General features: G+C 38.7%; 2 protein-coding genes across 6 annotated transcripts in view; both read left to right on the top strand.

The window, feature by feature from the left end:
• SLC9B2 (solute carrier family 9 member B2) overlaps positions 1-1,403 on the top strand; it is a 46,842-nt gene extending 45,439 nt beyond the window's left edge. For 2 of the 5 annotated variants that reach the window (XM_036852977.1, XM_036852978.1), the window contains exon 12: positions 435-1,400. In XM_036852977.1, coding sequence (XP_036708872.1) covers positions 435-656 — 222 coding nt within the window. In that variant the 3' untranslated portion in view covers positions 657-1,400. Of the gene's footprint in view, positions 1-434 lie in introns of all 5 variants that reach the window. The other 3 variants (XM_036852981.1, XM_036852980.1, XM_036852979.1) reach the window with 3 other exon arrangements.
• A 5,836-nt stretch (positions 1,404-7,239) lies between these two features.
• Positions 7,240-24,741, top strand: part of SLC9B1 (solute carrier family 9 member B1) — a 66,770-nt gene continuing 49,268 nt past the window's right edge. The window contains exon 1 of the mRNA XM_036853069.1: positions 7,240-7,263. The gene's annotated coding sequence lies outside the window, so the exon portion shown is untranslated. The remainder of the gene's footprint in view (positions 7,264-24,741) is intronic.

The raw sequence follows: 24,741 nt of genomic DNA, 5'->3' as shown, positions 1-24,741 counted from the left end.
CCAGTAAGTATCACTGCATTTTTTCATCTTGTCCTTTCTTAATTCCAAATTCCTAAAGACAAAAGAATGAAATGACCATTCAGTAACTTTCAGCTTTACTCAGGAGAAATTTAGTATATAGAATCATGTTATAGTTAATTAATATCCTAAGTCTGTATTTGCCTTGTGTTCTGAAATACATTTGCCTGATATTTTTGTAAGTTTACCTTACGCAAATAGGTACATATGAATCATCATTCTTTCCCTATGCAAGGGCAGGGAGAGCTTTTAGATCATTAAAATCAACTGTAGTACACTTTGAAAGAAGACTAATAGAACTTTGTCAGTTGAGCAAAAGAACAAGAAATTTGTTTTTGCAAATGATAAAATAATTAACCTTTTTTTCTATGTGCTTGTCTTATCATGCTTCCAACTTTACCTTTAAACTTTTATAGGCTGCAATAGGATCTGTGGCTTTGGACACAGCAAGATCACATGGAGAGAAACAGTTAGAAGGATATGGAATGGATGTGTTGACAGTGGCATTTTTGGCCATCCTCATCACAGCCCCAATTGGAAGTCTACTTATTGGTTTGCTAGGCCCCAGACTTCTCCAGAAAGCTGAACATCAAAATAAAGATGAAGAAGATCAAGGAGAGACTTCTATACAGGTTTAGAGGTGAAAAGAGAGAATGCTGAATATAGTCATCAGAAAGCTGCTCTCGGAGGCTACTTTTATCAACTAGCAGAGGCTACTTTTATCCATGTGGATATTGACATATGTAATGTTTAAGCTTAAAATATACTAGAACCAAAGTGTGGCTATTTCTTTAAACAGCATTTTTAGTCATTACCCTTTCCATATGGGGGGACGGGGGTAATGTTCTACATCTCCAACCTGATCTCTACCTTCTTTTTTTTTTTCACACACCTATTCATCATTATATCTTAATTTTTATAGGGACATATACACTTGAATGTACTACCACAATTTAATTTCAGTGTCCTGTTCTGCTAGCCAACAGCATGCTCTGACTTACTATTACCATCACAGTTTCATGATTCATGGTCACCTAGCCTCTCATGCCTTGAATTGTTTTGGGCTCCTCTTTTCTTTTTTTAAAATACCATAATACAATCCCTCATCAATTTCTACAACAGCCTCATGAATATCATATTAATCAGGGTAAGGTAAGCTGCTATAATGAAGAAATGAAACATGAAATACTTAAATAGAGAAATTTATTTCCCTCTTATGAAACCAGCTGACAGGGTTACTCTGCTCATGCGGTCTACTCAGAGACCCATGTCCTTCTGTCTTGAGGCTCTGCCATGCCCTAGCTTAGGACAAAGGTTATAGATGTCTGTCCCCTTTCTAATCCTCGGGAAGAAGGAAAAAAGAAAGTCCAAGGCAAGCAATTTATTTTTTATTTTTTTATTTTATTCTTTTAATTTTATTTATTTATGGCTGTGTAGGGTCTTCGTTTCTGTGCGAGGGCTTTCTCTAGTTGTGGCAAGCGGGGGCCACTCTTCATCGCGGTGCGCGGGCCTCTCACTATCGCGGCCTCTCTTGTTGCAGAGCACAGGCTCCAGATGCGCAGGCTCAGTAATTGTGGCTCATGGGCCCAGTCGCTCCGTGGCATGTGGGATCTTCCCAGACCAGGGCTCAAACCTGTGTCCCCTGCATTGGCAGGCAGATTCTCAACCACTGCGCCACCAGGGAAGCCCCAGCAATTTATTTTTAAGGAAGTGATGTGGAGTTGGACACATCTCTCCTCTTACATAATGTTAGTGAAGACCACACCCCGCTGTGAAGAGGCTGAGAAAGTGTCTCTCACTAAGCATTCACATTCCTGGGAGATGGAAAGATCAGATTTGAGAGCCAAAAGTACCATTGTGTTGGGTCTTGCCATCACCTAATAGCATATTCTTGCAGGTTAACAAGGACTATCTAAAGATAGTAACTTTAACCAAAAGAGTGACTTCTGTGGCAGGAATTTCAGGGATTGCAACATGCTAGTAGAGAAGATAACAAGAAAGGCGTATCTGCAAAAGTCACATTTTATCCCACTTAATCAACAGAACAACTCTGCTTTTGTGTGTCACCCGTTAAGTTCCTCTACTCTAGGTCAACTCCTGCCTAGTTGTTAGGCATAATCATGTTTAAATAAACATGTCATTAGACTACCTAAGGGTCTGATTTAATAGCAGACAAACATATGAACAAACTGTAAAAAGGGATATAAGTGCTCTGACAGAAGTGCGAATAGGGTACATACACCCTTCATTTAGTTATTAGACTAACATCTCATATTGAAATAATCTTATCATTAGACTACTCTTCCAGCCCCTTCCACCATGACATTCACCTCTGTTCAAAACTAGCTTAATTTTTATTAAGCTAACATACTACGAAGCCATAGAATCTTCATTTTTATGTATGTCAGCCTGACTCTGGTTACTTTCTGGGACTGTATTCCCGTGGTGTTTATGTTCTCAATTTGGACTGGATTAATGTATACCAAAGTTCAGATGGATGAACTTCCTTGGCCAGGTGCACCTTGGTGGTAGCACCATAAACTTAATGCTCACCTGGTCCTCTACTTTCACAAGCTCTGAAACTAGATTCATCCAACAAATACTTACTGAAAGCCTTTGGTGACCCAGGCACATCATGAAGACTAATATTGTTCCCATCTTTAAGGATCTGACAGTCTGATAGAGGAGAGCAACCATTAAACAAGAGATTGCAAAACAGTATGATACGTGCCATGATGCAGGAAGTAGAGGGGCGCCAGGGAGCTCATAGCAGGAGCACCTTATCAATCCAGGGGGAGGTGCAGTTTAGACACAGCCTCCAGAGAAAGTAGGACTAGGGTTAGGACATGGGGGATGATTAGGACTTAGCAAAAGGCATGTGAGGCCCAAGGGTGCTGCAGTTAGTGCTGGTTCCCATGTTCACCAGTAGCTCTTCTCCATGTAACAGGCTTTGAATACTTTTTAACTAATACAAAATATAGTTAGTATAAGTAAATGAGAATGTTGTTATAAATATTCAAGGCGCCAAAGAAGAATTAGACATGGAAATTTACAGAATGTGGAAATAGTTGAAGAGCACAGTAAGCCACTGCCATAGCCTATGCCATTTTCAGAGCATGCAGCTACTTCCTACCTCTACTCGGTCAGCAGCCGCCACCCAGATCTCTATGGCTCTCTGTCCAGTATTGGTCTCTGCAGGGCTCACCATGAAGTCTCAGGTTTGTCACCACATTGTAAGGCACAGCTCTTGACTTAGCTGGTGAACTCAGAGTTAATTTGATTACAGAGTGTTGACTCAAGCCAAGCAAACTTACTCCACCCACCCAACCACAGATAGAAACCATTACTCTAGCCTCTGGGTGCCTGAAAGAACAGTGTATGTACCCTATACATACTTCTGTCATAGTACTTATAGTCCTTTTTTCAGTTTGTTTATATGTTTGTCTCCTATTAAATTAACCCTTGAGGGGTGGGAACCTTATCTTGGTCATCTTTGAATCCTCAGCAGTTTGCACAGGGCATGGAGCACAGTGGGCATTTAGTAAATTTTTATTAACTGAGTCAGTGAGGAGATTCTCTTCCAGTATCAGAAAACTACCTGCCACATAACAGTTTAGATGTCAGTCTGCTTAGTCTATCTTAGTCTGCTTGGGCTACTACAACAAAATACCACAGACTGAGTGGCTTAAACAACAGATATTTATTTTCTCACAGTTCTGGAGGCTGGAAGTCAAACGTGAAAGTTGCCAGCATCATCAGGCTCTAATGAGGGCTCTCTTCGTAGCATGCTAATAACCTCCTTCTCGCTGGGTCCTCACATGGTGGGGGGAAAAAATGGGGATGGAAGAGAGTGTGCAAGATCTCTGGTGTCTCTTCTTATAAAGTCACTAATCCTACCATGAGGGCTCTACCCTCATGATCTTATCCAATCATCTAATTACCTCTCAAAGTCCCCATCTGCAAATGCCATCACATTGGGGGGTTATGGCTTCAACTTATGAATTTGGCGGGGGGACACAATTCAGTGCACAGCAAGGGTGTCATACTTCCAAGGACAGTGCTAAACAAACACTATAAATTCATGTTCTTCAACACCCCTATTTTTCCTAGGGTTGGTGCCATCAATCTCCCCTTTGAGAAGTGTTTGTTTATTGTCTGTTTGTTTGTCTTTAGGCAGACTGATCAGGTTTCAGCTCTTCAAGTTATTTTCACAGTCCAGTGTTCTTCTCTCTGGTATTAACTCCATATAACATTGATTGGACTTTAATGTTCTCAAAATGTCCTCAGTCTTATGTTTGCAAGTGATCTCATCCATTACAGTCTTTAAAAATGGTACTGATTATTTTTGTCTGCTTACAAAATAATACATTTTCATTGCAGAAAATTTAGAACACAGAAAAGCACAATAAAGAAAACTGAAACTAATGTAAACACCCATTTTATTTTGATTCTTTTAAATTTTACTCTTGCAGTTCTGGGGGATGTCTTATTTTCAGAACGATATATCATCCACCGAAGTAGGTGTGAAAGGCAACATAAATACATTTGACTTCTGTGAAGGCATATAGATTGAAGAATTTTTGTTTTATATAATGAATGCTAAGCCTTCCAAAAAATAATTTATTCACCTGGTAATACTCAAATATTCATTTTGCAATGAATAAAACAGATAAATCCCTGCCTTTATGGAGTTATGTTCTAAAATCCATTCATTCACTCACTCAGAATACACTTGTAACTTGGCTACTATGTGCCAGTTTTGCTAGGTGCTAGGTGCTGGGGAATACAGTGATGAAGAAGATATTCAAGGGTTCTGTTTAATGGAACTTGAATTCTAGTGGGAGATTGACTCTGAGGGGAATACAAATATGAATAAAATACTTGCCTTCAAGAACCTTACAAGGAAGTAAGATGTGTACAAATAGCTGTAGTCCAAATGAATGATTCAAAACTGTTCTCAGTGAGGAAACTCCTTCTTAAAGGAGGTGATACTTGAACCGGACCTTGAAGAAATGATATGATTTGGATTGATGAGTTGGTATTAGGGAGTAAGGCGAAGAAGGGAACAGCTAGGTACAGGGCTGGCATATTAGCCAAGTGTGAAAACAGTAAAGCCTGGGGTAAATGGCTGACACTTAAGGTTGATAAAGGGAATTAGTGAGAGGTAAGACTGGAAAAGAAAACTGGCACTTAAATCATACCAAATAGATCATTGGCCAAATTTCTATTTTTATTGAAGTGCTTTCAGAAGTACAGAACCATTTATACAGAAGATATTTTTGAAACTACTTTCATATCAAATTTAGTGAAAACTGCTGTAATGAATAAGGTTCTCTTTGTTCCTCAAAAGTTTTTTTTTTTTTTGCTTTTAATGGCATTGTTGCAAATATAACCAATTTAATTACTATTAACTTACTATTGATTTTTTTTACCAAAAAAGCTTCAGATGTTTCTTTAGCTGCTTTTTAAGTGATTATTATTAAATTTGTATTATACTGTCTTTAAATAAATGAAGGACATTATTTTTGAAATGTTTCAGAACATTATATTTCTATATGAATAATTTAGTTCTCTGTAACAGATGGGAATTGCTTCGTGCCATTTTGGGAGCAAGTGATATCACATGCTTTAGTTGACTAACTCAAATTAAATATGGCCTGAGCCCTCTGACCTGGCGAGAATTCCGGAACTCTGTTTGTTGATGTGCCCTCCATCTTCCTTAAATAGACCCTAAAGCATTTGACCTCCAGCAATCCATTGCATCTGGGGCAGAGAGCAGTGTCCTGGAGTCCAGCATATTCCTCTCAAAGGTCCTTCTTCCCAGCTCTACCATTTGTTCTTCATCCCAGTATCCTTGGGGATCTCCTTGCTTTTTCCTTCCCTACCATGAGAACAAAGCATTTCCTTTACCCTATAATCACAAAAGACCTTGTCTACTCTCCTAAAACAAGGAAGAAAATGACTTTAAATCCTTGCTGAGCTGTCTACACCATGCTGAAAGTGGGAAGGGGTTACAATAAAAAGAGAATTTTTACTCAGTTGCCCCAGAAAGAGCTGTAATTTGAATGAGACCTTAAATGATAAATAAGAAAAGGAGAAAGGGAACACTCCGCATAGACGGAATGACTTTAGAAAAAACATGGGGTCAAAAAGGAATACAGCGTGTGCAGGAGAAAAAGTTGTTTGGAGTATCAGGAGAAAAAAATACGAAAGGTCAGTTTGTCTTTTTAAGAAGTTTAGACTTTCTCCAGTAACAGTTGTTTTCGTCTATATTGTAGGAAGCTTGGGGATTCCATAGAGGAAACTTGAAGTCCACCTTTGGCACTGAGAACCCAAAGCTTCTGGGCCCACCTTAAACCAGAGCAGTTCTGCTTTCATTTGTTTCATATGAAGATTTCCACATAAGATTTCATGGTGCCGGGGACAAAACAAAACAAAGGGTTTACACTGATAACAGGATATCGTGTGTTTACTTTGTATCAAGCCCTGTTGCAGACACTTACCAGGCATCAATTCATTTAGTCTCACAACACCACCACATCCTTTACAGATAAGAAAACCCAAAACTCAGGGAGATTATGTATTTGCCTGTGGTCCCAAAGCTACAAGTGGCAGTGCTGAAATTTGAGCGCAGTCCTGACCCCAGAGACTATGTTCTTTTAAGACTGCACTATATTTAAGTTGACGTAAGAGGAAATATGATCTGAGTTTTGACAAGTTATTTCTGGCACGCGCAGCCCCTGGCGCTGCTTTTTGGCTAATGCCCCTCCGAAGTTAACTGCGTCCCTTGACTTTTACAACACAATAGGTCAGTGTTCTGAGACATGGAAAGGAAAGGGCTGAATAGACTGAAAACACACCGGGCTGTCGCGGAGAACACCAGAACCCTCCGGCTCCGGGGCCTGGGGAGACCATGACGCCACTTAAACGCGTCAGCCCCGCCCCGCCGCCGCCAGCCCCGCCCCGCCCCGCCGCCGCCAGCCCCGCCCCGCCGCCGCCGCCAGCCCCGACTCATTGCCATTAGTCCCGCCTCGTTGCCATTAGTCCCGCCTCGTTGCCATTAGTCCCGCCTCGTTGCCATTAGCCCCGCCCCGCCGTCGTCAGCCCCGCCCAGATGCCGCTGGCCTGCAGCCCACTGCGCTTTCCGAGGTTCCGCCACCTGTACCGCAGAGCTGCGCGTGGGCTTTGCGGCGGTTGCTGGGCGCCAGGGCCGCTCCCGGGGCAGCGGGGGATACTAAAGGAATTGTATGTACGGCCCATTTGTCTTTACTCTCCCCTTTGTCACTAGTACCCTGTCTCCCGCGGTCTTTCCTCTCTGGTAGCCCCCAGGAACGCCTTTCCGTCCCCTTCAGTTCTAGGGAGCGTAGTTCTAGGGGGCTCCTTTGCCCGGCGCTGGGGAAAACAGTCACAGACCTCTTTCTCTCCTCTCCCTGACTCGTTTCTTTACTCCCTCACCCCACATCTCTCTCCTTTATTCTCTCCCTTCCTCCTGCGTTTCTTTCATTTTACAGGTACTCGCAAGTAAGAAAACGTCTGTCAGTCAGGACTGACTGAAAAATTAATTTTATTAAGCGCAGACTACTGTACAAATGGTGCATATCTGCGAATGAACGTTCGTACGCTCCTGTGATTGGAGATGTGTTCCAGGATTGGTTGCTGATCCTGGGAAGGCTCACCTGCCTCCTCCCACGCCCCTCACCCCGCCTGTTCTATCACAGTGGACAAGCCCTTTAGATCAGTGCTTTTGAAGGATTAAGGACAGTTGTTGCACAGGTACCATGTGTCAAGCATATCATGTAGGAGTCCTTATAAGAGCTCTGCAGGCCCATAACTGGTCACTGATGCCCCTCTGTGTGTGTCCTGTAGTCTATGAAAGATCAGATGGGGTGATGGAGAGGGAAGATTGGCTTGGGTGGCACCAAGAGAGGTCACGCCTCACTCTGTAATTTTTCATAGGGGTAAATAGTATTGTTATTTGTTATTGTTATTCTGTTACTGCAACAGAAGTGTGGGAAATTGACACTTATTCCTATCACATTTAAGAATTCACGCACCAGACATTTTAGGCACTATCTGCCTATGAAATGGATATTCATATTTATTACCTTCTGTGAGTACTAGAATTTATACTACTGGTTTTGTCAGTTGACTCTCTGTTGTCATAAACTCCTGGTCAGTACCAGACAAAAGGAAAGAGGCAGGTGCAACAATAGCAATATATAAAGTAATATTTTTATAGCACTTCTCATTTTGTATATTATTTTCATACTCATCCTGTTTATATAGCCTATGAGATAGAGTTGGTTAACAAAACTCCATTTTACTGAAGAAGGAACTAAACAAACACTGAGATTGAGCAGTACGTGCAACATAGTACAATATACATTCAGTAAATATTAAAAAAGGAATAAATGGATGAGATTTTCAAGAAGCCATGTCTTATTCACTTTTGTATTCTCCAGACCCAGAGGTAAGTCTAGCAACAGTAAGCCCACAAATGTGAGTTAGAGAGGTCGAGTGACTCGCTCAGGGACAGGAATTCATCACATATTTTTAGGGAATCTACTATTTTGCCAGACATTGTGAATATGATGGTTAAAAAGACTGGCAAGATTCCTGTTCTCATGGAGCTTAAATTGTAATGAAGGTAGAAAATAAACAGGTAAACAATATGTGAACAAAGAAATTTTGGATAATGGTGAGTGCAGTGAAGAAGTAAAACAGTGTGAGGTGAGAGGACCTCAGGGAGGGGTTACTTGAGATTGATTGGTTAGGGAAGGCCTCCCTGAAGAGCTGACATTTGTGCTGAGACCTCAGTGATATAAAATAGCCAGCCATGGAAATATTTGGGACCAGAGCAATGCAGGTAAAGGAAACTTCAACTACAGAAGCCCAAGGTAGGAAAGAACTTGACTCTTTCAAAGAACATCGTAAAGAATACTGTAGCTGGGATGTAGAGAAAGTGGGACAAGATGAGCTTGGAGAGATAGGTAGGAGCCAAAGCATAGGTAGGAGTCAAAGGGCTTTGAATCGGCCATGGGGCTCTACCCATGGGACAAGTTAGGAATTTATTTAAAGTATGATAAGAAACCAGTAGGGGGTTTTTTGGAAGGGAGTAATATAATCTGATTTATTGTATAAAGGTTTGTTCCCCCTGTTACATGGTGAATGGGTCATAGGGGATGGGAAGCAATATTAAGAGCAGAAGACCCTTGTGGTAATCCAGGAAGGAATGACCATAGTTTTGGTTAAAGTGGTATAAACATGGATGGATGTGAGATATATTTGGTGGCAGAGCCTACAGACTTGGTGATGTTTTAAATATAGGGGTGAGAAAAAGGGAGAAGCTCCTAGTGGATGGTTTTGCCATTTACCAAATGGAAAAGACTAGAGAAGAAAATGTGTAGAGGTAGGACTGTTTTTGTTTTGCTCACCTTATGTTTGGTCTGCTTATTAAAAATCTAAAGTAAGTTCTGAGTCTTGAGTTCTGTGTATGGAACCAAAGATATAAAGTTGAGAGACATCAGGATGTAGATAAAGCTACCTAGGGATAGTGTGTTCATAGAGAGCATTCCAATGATTTGAGGTAAAGCAGAGGAAAAGAAGCAAGCAGAGGAGATGGAGAAAGAGTAGCCAGTGAAGTAGGAAGAAAGTCCGAAGTGTGTGGTGACTTAAAAAGCCAAGACTACAAAGCATGGCCAGTGGTACTGAAATGTGATGAGAGATGAGGTAAAGAAATCTGACTTGAATTTTGACAAGCATAATGAAGAGTAAATGTGATGTGAAGAAATGGACATAAACTGTAGACATCTCAAGATATTTCACTATGAAGAAGAACTAGAAATGGAGGTTATAGAAGAATATATGGGGTCGAAGTAGGATTCCTAAAGATGGGGATACTTAAGTATGTTTTTAGCCTAATGGGAATGACCCAGTATAGAGGGGAAAAATATAAGAGAGAAAATGTATATCTTAGGAGTGGAGTCTTTGAGAAAGTGAGAGGGGATGGGATCCAGGGAATATGTAGAAATGTTGGCTTAGGAACATGAACATAAAATTTATAGTAATGAGAAGAAAGAGAGTATAGGTAGAAATGCAGATACATGAGTAGATTCAGTGATTAGAAGATGAGAGAGTTTCTGCCTGAAGTTAATTCTCTTTTTCTCAATGAGCATAAAGAAAGTATGAGGCAGGATCAGTAGAAGAGAGGTGGAATGTTTGGATAAGAGGTTTACGGGGTGAAGAAAAGACATAAAATAGTCATTTCGAAGATAGAAGGCAGTCATACTTGTCTTAGTCCGTTCAGGCTGCTATAACCAATTAAAAAAACATAGTCTGGGTGTCTTATAAACAGATTTTTTTCTCACAGTTCTAGAGGCTGTGAAGTCCAATATCAAGGTGGCAGCAGATTCAGTTTCTGGTGAGGGCCGAGTTCTTGGTTTATAGATGGCCAAAAGAGGCAAGAGAGCTCTCCGGGTCTCATATAAGGACACTAATCCCATTCGTGAGTGCTCTGCCCTCATGAACTAATCACCTACCAAAGGCCCACCTTTTTTTTTTTTTTAAATTGCTGGTTAAGTCTTTTTTTTTTTTTTTTTAGCTTTTTGGGTTTATTTATTTATTTATTTATTTATTTTTGGCTGTGTTGGGTCTTCATTTCTGCGCGAGGGCTTTCTCCAATTGCGGCAAGTGGGGGCCACTCTTCATCACGGTGCGCAGGCCTCTCATCATCGTGGCCTCTCTTGTTGCGGAGCACAGGCTCCAGACGTGCAGGCTCAGTAATTGTGGCTCACGGGCCTAGTTGCTCCGCGGCATGTGGGATCTTCCCAGACCAGGGTTCGAACCCGTGTCCCCTGCATTGGCAGGCAGACTCTCAACCACTGCGCCACCAGGGAAGCCCAGGCCCACCTTCTAATACCATCACATTGGGGGTTAAGATTTCCACGTGTGGAATTTGAGGAGATACGAATATTCAGTCTGTATCAACACTAGAGAAACATAGTAGCATAGCTGGGCAGAATTGAGTGGCCATTTCATATTTGTGGCCTTGTGAGTGAGTGGCTGAGATAGGGTAGAAAAAAGATCATAGGAGCCAAGGAGATCAAGGAACTGAAAGACCAGAGTGGTGGGTGGGTAGACTACCTGGGTATTAGTGGTTAAGTTAGTAGCTAAACTAGTCCTTGAACCCAGATACCCTGACTTTCCAGCTCAATGGGTTACTATTTTACTGAGAAATGGTTCAGATCATTACTCTTTTGTGCCACCTACCCTTCCAGTTAACATTTTAAAAAAAATTGTGGCCTGATTGTGGTTTTTTGCCAATACATCTAAATTCTAGACTTTCATAGTCTGGTGTTTCTGACTCTCTTGTCCCTTTAATATTTAGTTGTTAAATATTTTGGCTGTTTATCTGTGTGTGTGTGTGTGTGTGTATTTTGTTTTTGTTTTAACTCAGATTTTTTGAGATATAATTCACATACCATACCATACATACCAAATTCACCTATTTAAAGGATACAGTTCAGTGTTTTCGGTGTATTCACAGATATATATATAACCATCACTACAGTTTTAGAATATTTTCATCACCTCAAAAAGAAACCGCATACCTTGGAGCTAACACCCTTATGTCCTCCCCACCCCTTACCCTAAGCAACCACTAATCTACTTTCTGTCTCTATAGATTTCCCTATACTGTACTTTCACATAAATGGAAGCATATAGTATGTGATCTTTTGTGATTGACTTTTTTCACTTAGCATTATGTTTTCAAGGTTATCATAGCATGAATCAGTACTTCATTCTTTTTATGGCTGAAGAATATTCCATTGTATGGATATACCACATTTTGCTTATCCATTCATCCGTTGATGAATATTTGGGTTGTTTCTACCTTTTGGCTATTATGAATAATGCTACTATAAATATTTGTGTACAAATTTCTGTGTGGACATATGTTTTCTTGAGAATATACCCAAGAGTAGAATTGCTGGGTCATATGGTAACTATGTTAAATCATTTGAGAAACTGCCAGCCTGTTTTCCAAAGTGGCTGTACCATGTTACATTATCACCAGCAGTATTTGAGGGTCCCATTTCTCCAAATCCTTGTCAACACTTGTTATCTGACTTTTTTTTTAAGTGAGGTATACTTGATATACAATATTATATAAGCTTCAGGTGTACAACATAGTGATTCACAATTTTTAAAGGTTATACTCTATTTATAGCTATTGTAAAATATTGGCTATATTCCCTGTGCAGTACAATATATTTTTGTAGCTTATTTATTTTATACATAGTAGTTTGTACCTCTTAATCTCTCACCCCTATATTGGCCCCCCTTCCCTCTCGCCACTGGTAACCACTAGTTTGTTCTCTGTATCTGTGAGTCTGCCTCTTCTTTGTTATATTCACTAGCTTGCTTTATTTTTTAGATTCCACATATAAGTGAAATCATACAGTATTTGTCTTTTTGTTTTTGTTTTTTAAACATTTTCATGAGTATGTGTTTATTAAAGTACAAAAGCCTACCTTTTAAATAGTAAAGGGAAGGTGAAGGATGAGATTTGGAACTTCTGTTGCCTATAGAGCTGGGATGACAAGTAACAGGGAGACCTGATCTGTAGTCACCCTAATAACAATAATAATAATTGCATTTGGATACCCCTTTATATTTTATGTTATGCTTTTATTTTCTCTTATCTCATTTGATTTTGTAGCAACCTTTTTCAGATGAGAAAACTGAGGCTTAGAGAGGTTAAGTGTCTTGACTAAGGACACATACCTAGAAAGTGGCAGAATTACTCACCATGGTGTTCTGACAATAAGTCCCATATCTTTCACTATAATAGTTTGCCTCTTCACTTTTTACACTCCATTATATCCAAAGTGATAACAAAGAAAAGCTCTGCTAAGTAGAAAGTAACGGCTGGCTGGAGTCCACTTACAATGTGAAAATGTTTCATATGTGTTTAAAATCCAACAGTTAATGGGATTAGATATTTATCTACCGTCTATTGTGTTAGGTAATTCAAAGAACCCAGAAATAATTATGAAATCAGCACTGATTCAATCTACCAGGAAAATAAACGGAAATGCGAGTCACTGAGAAGCATTTCTTGGACCCCATGTACCATATGTGCTTTCACAATACCCTATACTGACTAAAGTCTATGTAAAGAATATAGTACCAGTTACATAGTGCACTCTCAATTAATACTTGTCAAGTAAAAGAATGATGGTAGTTAAACAAGCACTTACCGTACTGGGGTGGATGCTGCAATAAGAATGCATACTGAAGGGAGCTTCTACAAGAATGACTTCTTAAACTATGTAGAATTAGCTGGGAAAAAAGCAGGGGTGTCGGGTGAGAAGGCAACATACAGAATGTATGAAGTCTTGGGGATGTGAGGCACGACAAGTTTGAAGAACTACAGTTTAGTACGGTTGAAGTTTAGAATGCCAAGTGAAGAATGAGGAGATACACAAGGACAAGGTTAGCCCTTATAACAGAGGGCTCTGTAAGCTGAGTTTGAAGAGTTTGGATGTTTCTCTTATATGGGATGCCATTGAAGAATATTAAGCAGGAACTTGCTGTAATCACTGTACATTTTAGAAGATTACTCTGCATTATAGAAATTACAGGGGGGAAGACCAAGGCTGGAAGTGGGGAAAACAGTTGGAAAGACCATTATAGTGTTTAGAGAGAAAGGTGCTTATGGCCTGGACTGGGATAGTGGCAATTTATATGGAGAAAAGTGGGCAAAATTTTTTAATATTTAGGAGCTTGTGTTATCATGATTTAGTAACTCACCAGATGTCAGCAGGAAAGGAAAAGTGGGGAGAAGGAATGACTCCTCAGTTTCTAATCTGAGCAACTAGATAGATGGTAGCTTCATTCTCTGAGATAGGAAATTCTCTGAAGAAGGAATAGATTTGGTGGGGAAAGGTCTTGGGTTCAGTTGTACATACATTGAGCTTAGCTTAAGATGCTTATAAAGGTGATCAAGTAAAGATATTCAATATTTAGGTAAATATACTAGTTAGAATCTCAAGAGGTCTTCTCTAGGCCAGGCTCATCAGCTTATTGGTCATTGGGAGTAAAATAAATATCTTAAAAAATATAGAGAGAGAGTGACAAGAAAAAAGGGCAGAAGGCAGAATCCCAAGGAACCTCAACATTTAAGGGACAGATAAAGGAAAAGAAGCTTGTAAAGAAGGCCAAAGATAGACAACTAGAGAGGGAGAAGGAAGGTAGAGCGAGTGACAAAATGATGTGAGAATTCAGATGGGAAGATGACTTCCAGTTTTGGGTATACCTTGCAGGAAGCTTTTCCTGGAATACCCTTAAGCAACAGATAATTTGCAAAGAAGAGATGCAGTGGGAAGGTATTCCAAGCAAATAAGAGAAAACAAATAATGCATAGGAGAGCAGTTAACAGTTTAATTTGACTGAAATACAGGGTCAAGAGAGCTACAGAGGAAGCTGACAAGATGGTTTGATGCCATGTTGTGGAAAACCCTGGATTCTGGACAAGTTGTTAGTAACTTTATTCTATGGGTGAGAAAAGCCATTGTGTTTGGTACTAAGAAAAAGGCAAGAATATAAAACATGCTCCGAATCATGGAATACCTTAACCATTTTATTGTGGAAACAAAATCTAGGCACCTGAAAAGAATAAAAATTCAAGATAATATCTGATTAATGAGAACAAACACTAAATACTATAGTAATTTTAATAGTGGCAGAGTCCATTTGAACTGGAGTAGTAGTGTCCAGATTTGTATTGTCCTAATTAAATAGTAATGTCAGCTAGTCATTGTCTTAAAAAAAAATGATCTAGATTCAGTGCTCTTTATAAAGAGTATTCTCAGTGGATGTAACTCTCAAATTCATTTGTTCAGAAAGAATTATACTGTTGTTGTTACTTGATGATCGTTGACATAAACTCAAAAAGACTTCTGTCTGAAAGGCAGCAATAGTTCCAAAGATTCTAAAGGAATACATACTCACAAACCCAGACATTGACATACACGCTTTACCTAACTCTCATTTAACAAATATATGTTAAATGGCTATTATGTGTCAGTGATGTATAGTGGCTAAGGGCATGGACTACATATTGAAACACACCCGAACTCAACTCCCGGTTCTGCCACTCTCAATGGAAGGAAAAAAGTTGCAGTCTCCCTTAGAATAGTTAATATTTAAGTCTTGTATGCATTATGATTTTTTGAAGACATTTTCAGCTATTATGTATCCAATTGTTAATGCAACTGTCAAATTTAATTCATATTTCTTAAATCTATAGGGAGGAGAGATGAGGAATGATTTCAGGTATTAGCTAAGTCACAAAGTGAATCGTCCACATTTAGAAGACTAAGAATTGGTCATAAACTTTTGCTGAATGATATGTAGCATGTAGTCACTAGATGTCACTATTGTTGAACATTGCTGCAAAAGAGTAAATCCAAAGTACAGTATATACTACAAGAACACACACCTGGGGAAAGACAAGAAGTTGTTTCTATTAAGTGATATATACATACATGATATTTATGTAAAATGTGAAATTCCCAAGCAGTGTGTATCAGTATTCTGTCACCCTGTTTGTTTTACAGTGGGTCCGTAAGGGAATAGAAGCAGAGCCTTAAAGCTGATAAAGGCATTAGATCATCTAACATCCTTCCTCCCTACCCCATTTTATAGGTTTGGAATTGAGGTACTGGATGGTGAAGTGACAAGAAATTTACTCAATATTATGTAGCAGATTAAAAGCATAGAGCTTAGATTGCCCAGCTCTTCTATAATACAGACTGTGTCCATTATTTATATGTGCAATCAAAGAGACATTCTAATAAAAATGGGTGAAAACAGCACCTCTAAATCAATCAAAATTTTCCATGACTTTAAAAGCAAAGCTTAGCAATATGGTGATAGTACATACTTGTAATAAAAATTATCAGTTGAATACCATAGCTTTTGCTATGAACTGTACAAACATCTCACTTGATCCCCTAATAGCAAGATATGTAGTATGTATGTATTTATACTCTGCCTCATTCCAAAAAGGATTTTAAGAGGCTTATTTCAATAAATAGAGCATAAAATTTTATTTAAATACTGAGGTGATCATAAATGTAAGATACTGGAATAAAAATCACAATGAAGTCTTCTTTTTGTTAGTATACAAAAAGCATGATGTCCAGTAAACTCAAATTTGGATAACTATTCTGCTTTCTCCAGCTGTGAGCACAAAGTAAGAAAAGTAGATAGTACTATACCCATTAAATGATGACAGGAGATTGTAATTTACCCAAGATCATACAAGTAGTATATTTCTGATTTCAAAGCCCTCATTCCTTCCATTATGCCAGCTATCTAGACATATAATGAGAGGACTCCTGTTATCAAACCAAACTTGGGTCTGCTCACCTGACGTGTAGTAAAGCCAATCTATTGACACAGTGTTGTGGTGAAAGAAAGTATAAAGTTTACTGCAAGGCACCAAGCAAGGAGAACAGGCAGCTAATGCTCAAGAGACTCAAATTCCTTGATGGCTTTCAGGGAAGGGTTTTTAAAGGCAAGGTGAGGGAAGGGTCAACGGGTGCATAGTCAGCTCATGTACATCCATCTGATTGGTTGGTGGTGAGGTAACAGGGTGGTATTTTGGGAGTCAGCATCATCTTCCTTCTGGTTCCAACCAGTCTGGGGTCTAGGAGCTTGTGGACAGCATGCCATTAACTTCTTCCATCTGGTGGGGCCTTTAGTATCTGCAAAACAACTCAAGGATGTGGCTCAGAATATTATCTATAACCTTTGATGAGGAACTAAGGGTCCTTGACTTTGTTTTATGGCTAAACTATGATTATTTTGTCTTGCTTGGCTGTTTTCCTCTGTTTCTGCATTTTCTCACTTCTCTGATTAAATATGCTCTTTGGAACTTGGGGAAGGCCTAGGAGTCTAAAGCTTTTCTACAAACAAGAAGTAGAGGGTCGTCTGCCTCTGGGAAGGCCCCGCAGGGTCCTGCTTGGTTTCACTCCTAACAGAATACATTCACTGTAACCATTAGACACTTGGATTACCACAGTTACTCCTGAATTACACAGGAAGGCTTTTGCTTATATCAAGTATATTTCAAGTAATTGTATAGAGCTGTTAACAAGATGTTTTTCTATCAAGAAATTGAATCCCCAAAAAACCAATTCTTAAGAGAAAGATAAAATTTGTTAGTTTAATTTAATCTACATTTTTAATTACAAAATTTATATTATGTTAAGGAAATAGGCATTTTAAAAATTAGATAGGAGAGAAAGAGGTGTCCAGGGAGAGCGAGAAGTCCAAAGGAAAATAAAGATAAGGAGATATCTAGAGCAAAGAAGAAAGCAGACAGGCACAATATTAAAAAGGGGGAAAAGGGGCAGTGGGGAGAGGGCTAAGGCCCATGTATTCTGCCTAGTCTGCTTCTAATCCCTACGTTACTCAAGTATTTGGTTTTTCCTCTTCAACTTCCCCCATTAAAGTTATGCCCCAAATCTATCCTAGTCAGAGTCCTAATTCTTCAAAACTTCCACTCTTTAAGTTTTTGTTCTATAGAGCAGAACTGTTTTCTAAGTTATCCTGTTAATTTCTTATCTGTCTTTACAGCATAATCATTAAGGATCTTACTCATTTTATAATTTGTTTCCTTTTTCTTAACGTATTTGAAACGCTTATGCTAGATGTTAGAATCTCTTATTTTTCTATCAAAGATGCCCTTCTTGTTAACCATGCAGAATGTTTTTGTTTTTGTTGTCATTTTGAGTATCTGGCGTTTTTTTATTCTCAGTTTATTCCACAAATATTTATTGAGTGCCTGCCATTTGCTAGGTACTGTGAAGATCAAGGGTAAAAAACACACACACACACACACACATATAGTCCCTGCTATCCTGAAGTGCACAGGCTTCCAGTTCCATCCAAGCTAGAATAAATCCACTACAACATCTTTTTCACTGCTCACAACCCAAAACTCTGGATAAGATGCAAACAGCAACTACCTGAGGACTCAGAAAAGTAAACAAAAGCAGGTAGATTGTGAAGGAGAGTCAAAACTATGAGGGTGAGTTTCTCTTGCTCTTGTGGCTTTAACCTGAAGGTAGGCCCCAGTCATTCAGCCATGCAAGACCCACACAGGAGGCCAAAAACTACAATAGAAAACCTATTTTTCTGGCCTGAAGATCTGGGGAAATGGACCCTATAGTCCAAAGCGAGTGTGAGGAATCATTGTTATTGCTGTTGTTTTCCTTTTGCGGCTTTTCCCCAAGGGCTGGCACTGTTTATGGAATTATGGACAGCTAAAACTCAGAGAAAAGCCCCATATTCTTATTAGAGAAACCACAGAAAGAGACCTTGAGAGAAATAGAGTTGGGAGGAGGTGTGGATTCAGGAAAGGAGAAAGCTGAAGAATGGGGTTCCTTAATTCTGTGCATGAACCCAACCAAGTGTCTTGGGTCACCTCCAGCTATGCATGCATGAGACAGGCCCAAAGCAGCATCACAATGGCTTTAAAAACTGAAGTAATATTAAGAAACAAAACAAAACAAAACAAAACACTGCCCAAGCCACTAACCCCTGAGTGGCTTCATGGGACAAACCAAAGGCAGCATAACAAAGGCTTTGGAAACAACTGAGATTGGAACCAATGGCCACAGAAACTAAGAGAGAGCTTATGATCTACACCAACTCAAGTTGATTGCCTGCTAAAACAAACAAAAAATAAATATTCCTCAGAGGATTTTAGCAGGACCCAGAGTCTATGCAACAAAATATCCATGATATACTCCGGAAGTACTTGACATATAAAGAACCAGGAAATGATTGTCTTAAGGGAAAATAAAATCAACAGATGCCAGCCAAAAATGACACAGATGCTGAATTATCAGACAAAGATGTTGAAGCATCTATGTTTCATGTGGTAAAGATAAGCATAGTCATAATAAATGGAAAGATACTCATTCACAGCAGAAAAATAGAAACAGTAAAAAAGAAGTAAGTAAGAAGTTTTGAACTAAAAAGTACAGTATCTGAAATAAAACATTCACTGGATGGACTCAATAGCAGAATGGAAATGAACTGGGAAAGAATCAATGAACTTGATGATAGATAAATAGAAATCATTCTCCCTGAAAAACAGAGTGAAAAAAAGACTGAAAACTAAAATGCACAGAGCCTCAAGGACCTGTGGGACACTATTATGGAGTCTACAGCCTAATGAGACAAACACAGTAAACAGTCACTCTAATCAATACATGACTACAAACTGAGGTAACTGCTCTGAAAAAAATGATCAACATTCTATAAGAACATAAAAAACTGGACCTTACTTAGTCTACAGGCAGCGGTGGTGTCATAAATATTTCTCTGAGGTCCTTGAGCTGAGGGATTAAAAAGGAGTTAACCAAATGAAGGGGAGGTTGGTGGAGAGTATTTCAGTTGGAGGGAAAAGCAAGTATTAAGGCTCTGCAGAAGTAATCTAGCAATTTCAAGGAACTGTAAGAACATCAGAGTGGCCTAGGAATGAAAAAAATGAATGGGGAATGGTATGAAATTAGGCTTGAGAGGGACCCATGGACTACATGTGCAGAATCCTGTAGGATTATCATTGCAATTAACTGGATGTTTATTCATATGTTGATATCTTAATCCCCAAAATGATAGTATTAGGAGGTGGGACCTTTGGAAGATAATTAGGTCATGATGGTAGAGTCCTTATAAAAGGGATTAGTACCCTTATAAAAGGGACCCCAGAGAGCTCTCTAGCTGTCTCTTTGTCATATGAGGATACAACGAGAAGTCAGCAGTCTGCAACCCAAAAGAGGGCCTTCACCAACCATGCTGGGATGCATCCAGTTTCCAGAACTGTGAGGAATAAATTTCTGTTGTTTATAAGCCACCCAGTATTTGGTACTTTGTTGTAGTAGTTTGAACACAGCCATGTTAAATATTTTTGTCTTTATCCTAAAGCCAGTAGGGAGTATTGGGGCACTCAACCAGTGAACTAAAGTGAGGATTGAGGGCAGAACCTTCATGACCCCCAACTTTTAGCAGTTGTTGAGAGAAAATGGGTCTGCAAAGAAGACAGGAAAGGAATAAGAAGAAAGATGGGGGGTGGGGTAAGAGAGTGGTTTAATAAGAGTGAAAAGAAGAATGTTTCATCATGTCATATGTTCACTTGTAGATTATTTATGACCTTAAGGAGAATTATTTTGTGGAGTGAAAGGAGTAGAACCTCAAGTGGCAAATATTGATGAGTGAGTGGTTTGTGAGGGAAAGAAGACTGTGGTGAGAACCACCAACTCTGCAAAAAGTTTATTAGTAAAGGGAAGGAGCAGCTGAATGGGGATGTGGGTTTCTAGGAAACTTTTATGAAGATGAGCTCATTTAAACGTCACTGGGAAGGATCTCGTTGAAAGGAAGTGGGAGAGGAGGAATAGTTGATACAGGCAGAGAAGGATCATTGATGATATAAAATTCTTGAGAATACAAGAAGGAATATAGTCCAAAATACAAGTGCTCTGATTGCCTTAGGAGGAAGACACTTCCTTTAATGTAAGAGGGAGAGAAAGATTTGTAATGGAAGTTGGAGGTAAGGTTATCTACTGAGAATGAGGGGTTATATGTGGAGCCACGGTAGTAAATGAATTACCCAGGTATATGTTTAAGACTCAGAAGGATTACAAATTTGGGAGTCAGCTGTTCATGTCTTTGGTGAATAATGGAAAGGGACCAAGATAAAGTCAGTAAATAACAGTGATTGGAAGAGGGAGAAAGCGGTATTGTCAAACTATACAAGCTTCAAAGAGGCAAGGTTTTTTAAAAAGTAATGTATATAAATAGCAGTTGTCAGAAGGAAGTAAGCAAATAAACAGCTATTATGAAAGAGGACTATAGGGGAAGTAGTATGCTTAAGGGAAGGGCTTGGTTTCAGATAGGACACAGAATTTGAGAGAATGCTCTGAAGAGGTTGAGAATATAAGAGGTTGAGAGTTTGATAATTCTAGCAGAAGTTCCAGAGTGCTCAGTGAAAGGGGTTGGAGGGTAAGAGGCACGTAGAGGGATCTTAACACCTTTATAATTGATTTCCAATGAGCTATTTCTAAATAATCTTAGCCTTCTCTGACTTATTATTTACACCCTATTTTCAAGTTTTTTCTAAGGCCCTTATTTTTAGTACTTTCTTTTCTAAAATAGACAAACCAAAAAGTTAGATAGATACTTGATAGATTTTCTTTTCGTTTTTAAAAACAGATTTAAGTTATAATGGCCATTTTCTAAATGTTAGCATCTAAACCCTGTGAGAGCTTTGTCTATGTCTGACACAGTGTCTGATATATTATAAGCACTTTATTTTTAAGACTGTGGGCTCTGGAGCCAAACTGCCTGATTTTGGCCCAGCTCCTTTATTTATACCTTTGTGACCTTGGAAAAGTTACCCAGTTATTACAGGACAGGAAAGCATAGACAATAGGAGTGAACCCAGGGGAAATAATGTATTTCTGATCTGGGAAAAACAAGTGAGGTTATCGTAATTTGTCGGGGGCATCATCTAAGGCAAAATTCCTAGAGAACTATTCCCTAGGAGCCAGAACAAATTGAGGTAAAACTGAGTGTTACAAATCTATCTCAACTGAGCTCAGTCTCTGATTTGCTTAAAGTGATTAGCACTCCCCCCCCACCACACATTTCTTTCTGGAAGAAGATAACATTTGGAGACTATCATTTCTTATACATGTCAAGTTTTCAATAAAAGTTATTAGCCATACTAGCTTTTAGACAATACTTTATGACCACAAACCAAGACAGAAAATTGAAAATAGAAACATGTTCAAAGAGGACCCAGATTTTTGAGTTAGGAGACAAAGATGTTAAGATGACTATGATTTTAAGAACTAAAACTATAAAAGTCTTTGAAGAAAAAATAGGGGGAAAGCTTCATGACTTTGGATTTGGCAATGATTTCTTGAACATTACACCCAAACTACAGGCAAAAAGAAAAAATAGATGAATTGGACAACATCAAAATTAAAAACTTTTGCACATTGAAGGACACTATCAACAGAGTGGAAAGGCAACCCACAGAATGAAAGAAAGTATTTGCAAGCCAGATATCAGATAAGTGATTAATATCCATAGTATTTAAAGAACCCCTACAACTCAACAACAAAAAACAATCTAGTTTTAAAATGGGCAAAGGACTTGAATAGGCATTTCTCCAAAGGAGATATACACGAATGGCCAATAAACACATGAAAAGATTCTCAACATCACTAATCATTAGGGAAATGCAAATCGAAACCACATTGAGATACCATTTCATACCCATTATGATGGCTATTAACAAAAAACCAAAATAACAGGTGTCAACAAGTGTGTGGCGAAATTGGAACCCTTGCGCATTGCTGGTGTGAATATAAAATGGTACAGTCACTGTGGAAGACAGTATGTCAGTTCCTCAAAAAATTAAACGTAGAATTACCATATGATCTAGCAGTTCTCCTTTGTACATACGCAAGAGAATTGAAAGCAGACTTTGAACAGTTATTTGTACATCCATGTTTATAGCAGCATTATTCACAATAGCCCAAAAGGTGAAAACAACCCAAATGTCCATCAACAAATGAAGGGATTAAATTCATAGCTTTTGCCCAGTCCTAAGGTAGCATTCCATGTTTCCATTGCATTCTGGTACTTGGATGTGACCACTGGCTTCAAACTCATCATCTTCCCCTGCCACTGAGCAGTCCTGGCTTCATCTCTCTCTAGTTGTATGACCCTGGGAAAGCTACTAACCCTCCAGTCCTCAGAGTCCTCATCTGTTCAATGGGGGGAGGGGGGGTGGTGATATGAGGAAAGCAGGCATATCATGTGTGTAGTACCTATCTCGGGGTCTGGTACATTGTAAGCACTAAATATATGATTGCACTTATTCATTCAACATCTATTCATTCATCAGCACTGGTTTTAATTAATTCCACAATAGGAAGCATGGATGTAGTCCTAACCCACTACTTGAAGGCTAATATTCCAGGAAAACGATCATCTCCCACTAAATCGAGTAAATAAGATGCTACGGTATGGCTGTTTCCTTTGCATTTTATGTTGGTGTATTGCCATCTAGTGGACAATGCACAGGTTACAAGCAAAAGAGGAAAAGGGCACACAGAGAAAGGCGATAATCCTAAAAGAAATGTTTACCATGCAGATTGCTCCATAGCGTTGTTGGATTTCAACAACTATCTGAAAAACATAAATAACAAGATGTGTTCTGAGTATAAAATAAATTGTAAATGAACACTATAGTATGTTGCCAGCTTATAATCTTACAATCTCTAACTTGTTCTAAGCAAAATAAAAGAATCAGCATTCTTTCCTGCAACTGACTGCTTGTCTCCATTTGAATTCTCCATGCTACATATTGGATGGGAATCTAAATCATAAGTAAGCCACTCAACCAGGGGTTAGACCTCCTGACTTCTCTACCTTTAACTAGCTAAGCAACTCTGTTTTCCTTTCTGAGTATGTTACCATTATGGAGTGCTTACCATATGCTTGGGACTATGCTGAATATTTTATTTGGATTATCTCACTTAATCATTAAATTATTAATATTGAACCACTAAAAAAAAAAAGACAAATGAAGTGGTAAACAAAATATGGTATATACATACAATGGAATATTATTCAGCCCTAAAAAGGAAGGAAATTCTGATACATGTTACAACATGGATGAATTTTGGAGACATTATACTAAGTGAAATAAACCAGATGCAAAAGGACAAATATTGTATGATTCCATTTATATGAGGTACCTGGGGTAGTCAAATCGTAGAGACAGAAGGTAGAATGGTGGTTACCAGGGGGTTTCAGGAGGGGAGAATAGGGAGTTATTGTTTAATGGATACAGAGTTTCAGTTTGGGATGATGAAAAAGTTCTGGAGATGGACAGTGGTGATGATAGCTTAACAATGTGAATGCACTTAATACCACTGAAATGCACACTTTAAAGTGGTGAATTTTATGTCATGCATCTTTTATCAAAATAAAAAAATTTTTTAGTAACTATAATTAATATCAGTCAAAGAGAGGGAAAATGTATTATCTTCAAAGGAGTCATGGTAAGAATGATAATTAAATTCTTAACAGAAATTATGGGAGCCAGAATGCAATGGAACATTTTTTAAATGCTTACAGAAAATAACTTCTAGCCTAGAATTCTGTATCCAGTGAGAATACCCTTCAAAAGTGAAGGTGAAATTAGCACATTTCAGACAAATAAATAATGAAAGGGTTTATTGTCAACAGATCTATAGTAAAAGAAATACTGAAAACAGACGATACCAAGGTCATCAAGTATATTGAGCAACTATAAAGACAGGTTACAACCAGTGCAGTAAAGAAAGAAAAGGAGATTAAATGCATAAATAAAACTTGTATACTTACTTGTATACTTAGAAAATCCAAAAGAATCTACAGACTATTAGAATAAAGTGAACTTATTAAGGCCTGCATATAAAATAAATAAACAAAAATTACTTGTATTTCTGTATATCAGCAAAAACAAATAATGAATTTTTTAAATGATACTATTTTGATAACATCCAAAAAAGTATCAATGCCTAGAAATAAGCCTACCTAGAAATAAGCCTAATGAAAGATGTGCAAGACCTCTAAATTCAGTTT

The sequence above is a fragment of the Balaenoptera musculus genome, chromosome 5 (genome assembly GCF_009873245.2).
Source record: "Balaenoptera musculus isolate JJ_BM4_2016_0621 chromosome 5, mBalMus1.pri.v3, whole genome shotgun sequence".
Taxonomy (NCBI): Eukaryota; Metazoa; Chordata; class Mammalia; order Artiodactyla; family Balaenopteridae; genus Balaenoptera; species Balaenoptera musculus.
The sequence above is the reverse complement of the archived record's forward strand: the minus strand, read 5'-3'. Positions and strand labels throughout refer to the sequence as shown.